Source organism: Mobula birostris, chromosome 26 (assembly GCF_030028105.1).
Source record: "Mobula birostris isolate sMobBir1 chromosome 26, sMobBir1.hap1, whole genome shotgun sequence".
NCBI lineage: Eukaryota > Metazoa > Chordata > Chondrichthyes > Myliobatiformes > Myliobatidae > Mobula > Mobula birostris.
The window spans coordinates 34,068,747-34,079,227 of NC_092395.1; the positions used below are offsets into that span (position 1 = coordinate 34,068,747).

General features: G+C 41.8%; 1 protein-coding gene across 9 annotated transcripts in view; it reads left to right on the forward strand.

Moving 5' to 3' along the window:
- Positions 1-10,481, forward strand: part of LOC140188322 (phosphatidylinositol 4-phosphate 5-kinase type-1 gamma-like) — a 178,990-nt gene that overhangs the window by 156,512 nt on the left and 11,997 nt on the right. For 4 of the 9 annotated variants that reach the window (XM_072244446.1, XM_072244448.1, XM_072244453.1 and 1 more), the window contains one exon: positions 6,831-7,317. The exons of 2 other annotated variants lie outside the window; for them this stretch is intronic. In XM_072244446.1, the coding sequence (XP_072100547.1) occupies positions 6,831-6,941 (111 nt within the window). In that variant the 3' untranslated portion in view covers positions 6,942-7,317. 3 more of the 9 variants (XM_072244449.1, XM_072244454.1, XM_072244450.1) reach the window with 2 other exon arrangements.

Consider the following 10,481-nt stretch of genomic DNA (forward strand, 5'->3'; position numbering starts at 1 on the left):
TGATCTGTAGTATTATCACAATTATCCTCCTTTGCATATTTTAATAGACCTTTGCATTCACTACTACTAACTGTAGGACCAAATATTTGGATAATTTGAGTATCTTAAGGCTGGTTGCTTGTGCCTTTCTTTCCCCATAAGCTTCATTTTATATATATTTGAGATATGCTCTCAGCCATTCAGTTATTGATTCCTGGAGAAAAGTGCATTTCTTCTTTTATCCCTTGCACAATATTCTTCATGGTTACAAGGTAGTAAAATTTGAAATACATTTATTAGACATTTTTATATTTATTTCTGTTATAAAATAAATATTGGGAATACCTCACACTGTCAATTATCGAGCTGTTTTAACTGTATTAAGCTGTGAGTTATATTGCTATAGTAACCACACTCTATTGTCTTTATTGCATACAAAGATCAAACAAATGTGAAAATACTGTGTAACTGAATGGCTAAGTTAAGTTTCTCAAGTAACCGGCTTTCCAAAGCAATGCATTATTACTTGGGAGCAGGCACAGTGTATTGAAGTGTGAGTGAGGTCTTGTCCAAACTGATGGGGTAATCTGATGGTCTACTACAAAGTTACATCTACCGCTTCAGACTTAGCAAGCATGAGCTCCCAGGTTGCTCCCAATTTACTGCTGAGTGTGCAGAAAATTGAAATATGATGCACTGGTTCATTTTGTGGGCAGCAGTTAACAAACACTATTACAATGCCAGCAACCCGGGTTCATTTTCACCACTGTCTGTAGGGGGCTTGTATGCTCTTCTTATGACCGCATGGATTTCATCCTCCGTCCTCTAGTGTCCTCCAACATTCCAAAGAAGTACAAGTTAGGTTAATTGGTCATATGGGTGTAATTGGGTGGCCTGGGCTCCTTAGGCTGGGACGGCTTGTTACCATGCTATATTTCTAAATAAATAAATATGATTTAAGGCTCCATGTCTGCCAATGAATGATGAGAGGGAATTTTACTCACTGCCTGACTAATGCTGTACTAATACCATAAGGAGATAAAATTCCCTGTTTACAAGATCCATGAGGTTTAATTGTCTGTCAAGGAGCTTTAGCCAACATTGATACCAATTTAAATTAAGTCTAAAGGTGCTCAAGATACTATGGCAGGAAGACAGAGTACAACTTCAGGAATTAGTCAAAAGATGAGACAAGAGGTTTTGAAAATAATAAAAGGACAAAACCAAAGGCTTTATATCACAATATACACTATTCAAAACCGATGAACAGAACGCTTAAACGGAAATAATTGACATTATGGAGACTTGGCTGCAGGATGATATAGATTAGTTCCAGAATATTAAAGGTATATGATATTTAGGAAGAACAGGAAACTTGGAAAAGGTGGAAAGGTTGTTCTGTTAATTAATGATAGTCTTGGCACCAAGAGAGGGTAATCTCATTTTAGGGAAACCTGGATGTAGAACTGATTTTGAAAGCAATGAGGTGAATAAAGACAAGTCACACGTTGAATTAGTATTTAGACCCCCATTGTAAGATAGAGTAAATAGGAAAGAATAATGGGAGCTTGTCAGAAAGGAATGCTAATTATCATGAGGGGATTTTAATTTTAATTTACATTTAGACTAGAAGAATTAGTTGGACAAAGGCTGCCGCAATGGGTTCATTGTGCTATTCTAAGCAACTATCAAGGTGGAGCAGACAGAGAACAGGTGATTCACTGGTACTCAGCAATGTTGGCTTGACATGATGGAAGCTGCTTTCTCCTGTTCTCTTTATTTGGCCATGCAGTTCTCTCCTGCCTGGAGATCTCTTTGTTAACAAACTTAATTGTGGTTACTGTTGGGTTAATATGAAGAACAGAATTAACAAATATTGGCCCAACAGAAAGTGAGATGAAGGAAATTAATGGAAAACACTGAGAGTAAATAAACAATTATTCTGCATACATCTTCACAAGATGATACAATAATGTTCAAAAACTATCTTTCTGTCAGGAGTTAGAAGGAAAGGAGAGAATCAGGAAAATTACAATCATCAGAAAAGTGGTATGGGGTATATCTTAGAGCTGATAGTGGCAATATTCCAGATCTGATAGATTTCATACTATGGTCTGGAAAGAAGTAGCTAATGAGATAATTTGTAGCATTAATATTAATTTTCTATTTATTTTCATGTCAGCAAGATTCTTTTAGATTTAAAAAATAGAAAACATAACTCCTGTTTTAAAAAGGGAAGGTGGCAGAGAGCAGAAAACTGCAGATCATTTTAACGACTGTCATAGGGAAATGTTACAAGTGATTACTGGAGACATTCTAAAAACATGAAAGGTAGTAGAGCAAATTGTACAGCACAATGTAGAGAGAGGGAACTCATGTTTGACCCAGCAATTGGAATTCTTTGAGGAATGATTTGAATAGCATGATGGTGCAGCTAGTAGAGCTGCTTCCTCAATTCCAAAGACCCAGGTTCAACCCTGACTTTGCATATGAACTTTTCACATTGTTCCTCTGACTGTGAGTATTGGATGTTCTGGTTTCCTCCCACAAGGCAAAGATGTACAGATAGGTATGACCCTCATGTGCAGGTGAATGGTAAAATCGGGGCAGAAATTAATGTTGGATTAAAGTAAGTGAGTAGGGCCAGTTTCTGTGCTTCAGCTCTCTGCTATAGATTAAAGGGAACAAATGGATCTACTAAGATTTCCAGGAACCATTTGATAATTGTTGCATCAAAGATTTCAAAAAAAAAAAACAATATCTCATGGAGAAGGAGATACTTTGGTATGAATAGATTGGCTGGCTAATAGGAAAAAAGGGAGCAAATTCGGATGGTTCTCTTTCTGGTTGGCAATGTATAACAAGTTGCATTCCATGCAAATCAGTGCAGCAGCCTTAACATTTTACTATTTACATCGATGAAGGTGAGGAAGGAATGCTTGTTAGATTTGCTGCTGACATATACAGTAAACTTAAATAGTCATAAAGTGCTCTTGCAGTACTGTGCAAAAATCTTAGGCACCTACTGTATAAAACCGTAAGGCACAGAAGCAGAATTAGGCCATTGGCCCATCGAGTCTGCTCCGCCATTCAATCATGGCTGATCCTTTTTTTCCCTCCTTAGCACCACTCCCCAGCCTTCTCCCCGTAACCTTTGATGCCGTGTCCAATCAAGAACCTATCAATCTCTATCTTAAATACACCCAACAACCTGACCTCCACAGCTGCCTGTGGTAACAATTCCCATAAATTCACCACCCTCTGGTTAAAGAAATTTCTCCATGGCTCTGTTTTAAATGGATGTCCTCTATCCTGATGCTGTGCCCTCTTGTCCAAGACTCCCCTGCCACGGGAGACATCCTTTCCACATCTACTCTGTCTAGGCCTTTCAACATTCGAAACATTTCAATGAGATTCCCCCTCCCCCATCCTTCTAAATTCCAGCAAGTACAGACACAGAGCCATCAAGTGTCCTTGTATGATAACCCTTTCATTCATGGAATCATCCTTGTGAACCTCCTTTGAACCCTATCCAATGCCAGCACACCTTTTCTTAGATGAGGAGTCCAAATTGTTCACAGTAGTCAAGGTGAGGCCTCACTGGTGCCGTATAAAGCCTCAGCATCACATCCCTGTTCTTATATTCTAGACCTCGTGAAATGAATGTTAACATTGCATTTGCCCTCCTCACCACTGACTTAACCTGGAAGTTAACCTTTAGTACGTTCTGCACAAGAACTCCCAAGTCCCTTTGCATCTCAGGTTTTTGGATTTTCTCCACATTTAGAAAATAGTCTGCACATTTATTTCTACTACCATCCAACATTGTATTTCATTTGCTGCTTTCTTGCCCATTCTCCTAATCTGTCTCCTTTTGCAGCCTACCTGTTTCCTCAACACCACCTGCTCCTCCACTAGTTTTCATATCAATTGAAAACTTGGCAACAAAGCCATCTATGCCATCATCTAAGTCATTGATATACAGCATAAAAAGAAGCAGTCCCAACACCAAACCCCGCGGAACACCACTAGTCACTGGCAGCCAACCAGAAAAGGATCCTTTTATTCGCACTCACTGCCTCCTACTAATCAGCCAATGCTCTTACCGCGCCAGTAACTTTTCTACAACACCATGGGGTCTTAACTTGGTAAGCAGCTTCATGTGTGGCACCTTGTCAAAGGCCCTCTTAAACTCTAAATATACAACATCCACTGCATCCTCTTTATCTATCCTACTTGTAATCTCCTCAGAGAATTCCAACGGGTTCGTCAAGCAAGATTTTCCCTGAAGGAAACCATGCTGACTTTGTTTGATCTTGTCCTCTGTCACCAAGTACACCAGAACCTCATCCTTAATAATTGACTCCAACATCTTTCCAACCACTGAGGTCAGGCTAACTGGTCTATAATTTCCTTTCTGTTGCCTTACTCCCTTGTTAAAGGGTGGAGTGACATTTGCAATTTTCCTGTCCTCTGGCACCATTGCCAGAGTCCAATGATTTTTGAAAGATCATTACCAATGCCTCCACAGTCTCTACCGCTACCTCTTTCAGAACCCTAAGGTACAGTTCTTCTGGTCCAGGTGACTTGTGTACTTTTAGCTCTTTCAGCTTTTTGATCATCTTCTCCCTTGTAATAGAAACTGCACTCACTTCTCTTCTCTTACACCCTTCAACCTCTGTCTTCCACAGTAAAGGCTGATGCAAAATACTCATTTAGTTAATCTGCCATCTCCTTGTCCTCATTATTATTTCCTGGCCTCATATTCTAGCGGTCCTATATCTACTCTTATCTCTTTTATTTTTTAAATACTTGAAAAAGCTTTTACTATCCACTTTGCTATTGTTTGGCTTGCTGGCTTGCTTTCATATTTCATCTTTTCCCACCTAATGATAATTTTAGTTGCTCTCTGTAGGTTTTTAAAAGCTTCCCAATCCTCTGTCTTCTCATTAATTTTTGCTTTGTTGTATGCCTCTCGTTTGGTTTTACATTAGCTTTGACTTCCCATGTCAGCCATGGTGGTAATATTTTGCCATTTGAGTATTTCTTTGTTTTTGGAATACATCTGTCCTGCACCTTCCTCAGTTTTTCTAGAAACTCAAGCCATTGCTGCTCTGCTGTCATCCCTGCCAGCATCTCCTTCCAGTTTACTTCGGCCAACTCCTCCTATCATGCCACTGTAATTTCCTGTACTCCACTGAAATACTGTTCCATCAGACTTTACTTTCTCCCTATCAAATTTCAAGTTGAACTCAATCACATTGTGATCATTGTCTCCTAAGGGTTATTTTACCTCAAGCTCCCTAATCACCTCTGGTTCATTACATAATACCCAATCCAAAATAGCTGAACCCCTGGTAGGCTCAACAACAAGCTGCTTTAGAAAGCCATTTCGTAGGCATTGAATAAACTCCCCCTCTTGAGATCTATTACCAACTTGATTTTCCCAATTGACCTGCACGTTAAAATCTCCCATGACTATCATAATATTTCCTTTTGACACACCTTTCTTATTTCCTGTTTTATTCTGTGGTCCACATCCCAGCTACTGTTGGGAGGCCTGTATATAACTGCCATCAGGGCCCTTTTACCCTTGTAGTTTCTTAACTCAACCCTCAAAGATTCAACATCTTCCTGTCCTATGTCACATCTTTCTACTGATTTGATGCCATCCTTTACCAGCAGAGCCACACCACCCCCTTTGCCTGCCTCCTATCCCTCTAATACAACTGTAACCTAGGATATTCAGATCCCGACTACAACCCCCTTCAGCCACAACATCATACCTGACAATCTGTAATAGTGCAACAGGATCATCCATCTTATTTCTTACCTGAATGCATTCAGATATAGCTTTTGAGTACTGTATTTGCTACCCTTTTTGATTCTGCATCCCTAATGCACTGATACTCAACCTGCTGGCTGCAATTTTGTCCTATCATCTGCCTGCCCTTCCTAACAGTCTGACTGCAGGCTATCCTTGCTTTTTTACTATCCGTCCTATCCTGAGTCCTTTAACTCCAGCTCTCACCCCCTGCCAAATTACTTTAAACCTTCCTCAACAGCTCTGACAAACCTGCCCGGGAGAATATTGCCCCCCCCCTTGGTTCAGGTGCAAACTGTCACTTTTCTACAGGTCATACCTCCCCAAGAAGAGAACCCAATCACCTAAGGACCTGAAGCCCTGTCCTTTGCACCAGCTTCTCAGCCACATACATACCTGTGAAATCATCCTGTTTCTACCCTCACTGGTGTGTGGTTCAGGTAGGTATCCAGTGATTACTCCCCTGGAGGTTCTGCTTCTCAGATTTCTGCCTACCTCCCTCAATTCTCTCTTCAGGACGACTTTGCTTTAACTTCCTATGTCATTGGTACCAATATGTACCAAAGTGTGACTGTTCTCCCTCCCTCTCCAAAATGCTGTGGATGCAATCCAAGACGTCCCTGACGCTGACATCTGGAAGACAACATAGCATCCGGGTGGACCATTGGCATCCACAGAATCTCCCGTATGTTCCTCTGACTATTGAGTCCCCTATCACTACTGCTCCCCTCTTCTCCCTCTTTCCCTTCTGTACCATGGACCCATGCTCAGTGCCAATAACATGGTCTCCATGGCATTTCCCTGCGAAGTCATCCCCCACAACAGTATCCAAAACGGTGTACTTATTATTGAGGGGAATGGCCACAGGGGTGCCCTTCTAGCTGCCTGTTCACATTTCCATTTCTCATGACAGTCACTCAGCTACTCGCCTACTGTAACTTTGGGGTGACTACGATTTATAAGGAGAAGATGGTGGGGCGACGCAGCGCGTGTGGCCGTTCCAAATGATATCAATATGTGTAACTAGGGGTGCCGTGCACAATCCAGATTTGATGGAGACAGCCGTGAGAAGCGCAGAGGAACATCTGGAGTAACTTCTGAAATGCCTGCTTCACTGCCGTTGCTACTGTGCGATTGAGAATCTCCGGAGACGAGGGCCCCAAATCCTCGGCTTTGCTTATCGCCTGTTGCTGGGGCCGGGGTCGGGATCAAAGCGCTCGGCAGAGATGGTGCTCGGTGTCAGGAGGTGGTCGGAGGCTCGGAGTTTTTCGGACAGACTCTGAGTCAGACTGTGGTCGGATGCTTCCAGGATGCTGCACCGGCAAGTTGGCGGTGCTGGAGGTTTACCGCCTGCGTGAGATAATGGGACTTTCGAGAGACTTTGAGACTTTTACCGTGCCATGGTCTGTTCTTATCAAATTACGGTATTGCTTTGCAGTGTTGTAACTATATGTTATAATTATGTGGCTTTTGTTAGTTTTTAAGTCGGTTTGTTATGTGTTTTTGTGATATCATGCTGGAAAAACATTTTTATCATTTCTTAATGCATGACAATAAAAGGGGACTGCGTGTCCTCATAATCATAATCATAATACTTTCCTGTAACTCTGATGGATTACCTCTTTACTCTCCCGTACAAGCCAAGGATCATCCAGCTGCTGCTCCAGAAATCATTACACTTCAAGGAACTGGATTCACTTCACGCAGATGTAGTTCCCTGGGAGACTCTGGGTCTCCCAGGATTCCAACATCTGGCATGAAGAACACACAATGGCCATTTACTATACTAGGTACAGTAAGAAAAAGGGAAAAAAAAAGGGAACCTTAACAGAAACTTACCCAGAGCCAACATCTCTTTCGAGCTGAAGCCTCCTTTGAGCCAAAGCCTGACACTCCTACTCTCACCACTGGCCTGCTCCCAACAATGGCCGCCCCCCCTTGTCCCTTCTGTACTTTTATTTAATTTGCTGTGCTCTGCTCCCGCTGCTGATTTGGCACCAGGATGAGCCCGAATGCCTGCGAAGCTCTCCTTTTAAACAAACGTCGCCAACTTTCAAGACACCTTGTCGCTGTGCTCTGCTCTCACCGCTGATTAGTCCACTGTTTGTATAACTTGGGTGCCTAAGACTTTTGCATGGTGCTGTATTTGTCAATGTGGAGCAGAAAGTGAGTTTGTAAATCTGGTGGGAGCAAAAGATGTTGGGAATAGTGAGGGTGGAGCACTGGATGAGGGGTGTAGGACAGATGGCGGAGAAGGAGTGCCAGGGTGGGGGGTGGGTAGCACGGGTGTAGACACACCCAGCTCTGAGACACCAGGCAAGGTCATTTGATTCCAAACAATTGGTTTATTCATCATTACAGAATGTCTTTCTGGTGCTTCCTGCTCCTTTCTACTTTTCCCAATCATGATTCTCCTTTCCCTGCCCCCTTCCCACTCTCAGTCCACAATACAGGCTTATGTAAGAATCCAGTTATCATCACTCACATATGTCATGAAACTATTTTTGTGGCAGTAGTACAGTGCAATACATAAAATTACTTCAGTACTGTGGAAAAAGTACGATAGTATCTAAGACTTTTGCACAGTACTGTTAAGGGGGTTACTAAAGGACATGGATAGGTTAAGTAAGTAGATAAAGATATGGTAAATAGAGTAGGATGTGGGAAGATGTGAAGTTGCCTATTTTTGCAGGAAAAATATTGTTTTAAGTATGTTATTCAAAGTGCTTGGAGATTGCGGAGCTTGAGGTGCAGAAGGATCTTAGTGTCCTGGTGTATGATTTGCAAAAAGCTTGTAAACACGTAATAGTAATTGAGTAAACAACAGGAATTCTGCAGATGCTGGAAATTCAAGCAACACACATCAAAGTTGCTGGTGAACGCAGCAGGCCAGGCAGCATCTCTAGGAAGAGGTACAGTCGACGTTTCAGGCCGAGACCCTTCATCAGGACTAACTGAAGGAAGAGTTAGTAAAAGATTTGAAAGTGGGAAGGGGAGGAGGAGATACAAAATGATTGGAGAAGACAGGAGGGGGAGGGATGGAGCCAAGAGCTGGACAGGTGATTGGCAAAGGGGATACGAGAGGATCATGGGACAGGAGGTCTGGGGAGAAAGACAAGGGGTGGGGGGGGGAACCAGAGGATGGGCAAGGGGTATAGTCAGAGGGACAGAAGGAGAAAAAGGAGAGTGAGAGAAAAAATGTGTGTATAAAAATAAATAACGGATGGAGTACGAGGGGGAGGGAGAGTAATTGAGTAATAATAATTGGAATGCTAACAATGTTATTGTTGATTGTGAACGGAATTGAATACAGAAGTAAAGAGGCTGTGCTTCATTTATATTAAGCATTGCTGAGGTAACATCTGGAAGTTCGTCTTTATTTAAAGAAGTATGTTGGAAACATTTCAGAGAAGGTTTATTGAAATAATACCTGGAATAGGCAACTAAACATATAATCAGTTCAAAGAACTGGATCAAAGAGCATCTGCAGAACCAAAAGGGATATGATGACATATTGCATTGAGACCCTGCATCAGGACCAGGGGGTGGTTGGGAAGGTGAGGAGAAAGGGAAAGATGTCGAGTATAGCTGAGAGGTAGAACAGCATCTGGTAAATGATAGTTGGAACCAGATGAAGTGAGAGGAGGCGGTAATGGGCAGAAGGAGGATGAGAAAACCTGGGTGGTTTGGTGAGATAAGCTCAAACTGTAAAATTCAATGTTCATTCTATTGGGTTGTAAGTTACTCAAGCAAAATATGAGGTAGTGTTCTTTTAGTTTGTGTTTGGTCTCACTGCAGCAGTGGATGAAGCAGAGGGTGTACCAGTTGGTTTGGGAATTGGAAGAAGAACTGAAATGACATGCAACCGGAGCTCAAGATAACCACTGCAGACAAAGCACAGGTGATCTGCAAAACTGTCGCCTAGTGTATATTTGGTCTTACTGATGTGGAGGAGGCCATGTCGTGAGCAGTGAAATGCAGTAGACCAGGTTGGAAGAGGTGCACATGAATTTGAGGTCAAGGACAAATGTTGCATCTCCTATGGTTGCAGGGAAAATACTAGGAGACAACGAGAGGTAGGTGGGAAGGGATGAATGAATGACGCAGTCATATAGATAGGCAGATTGTTTTGAAGCTTGGCTTGTATTCACCAGAGGTTGGAAGGGACTGTTGATTCATAAAAAAATCCTGAGGATCTTGAAGTTGGATGTTAAAAGGGTTTTCTTATGGGAGAATCTAGAACTGGGAGTTAAAGTTTAAAAAACAATTCAGAGCTGCCCATTTACAACAGAAATGACATGAAAATTTTTCCGTAGGCTGCGAACCTTTAGGTCAGCCTTTTTTCGGAGGGCTTTGGAACTAGAATCTTCATATTTTAAGGTATAAGTAATTAAATAATAACCAGCGGGTGAAAGGTTACCATGGGTAGACAGATTTAACACTTCCTTTCAGAATAATACCAAGTATTTTGTGATATGTAACATAAATATTCATTTTATCAGCAGCAATAAATTAACCATTATATCTGAAACTAGTACTGCCATTCCCTTCATGTTTTTGTGGTGAAGGAATACCAGTCAAGCTTTAATCTTTGTGTCAAATAGTAAATAAATTACCCCTATTTGTACCCCAAGCCAGCACAGTAAGCAACGTGACTGAAAGTTACCTACTCATTTAA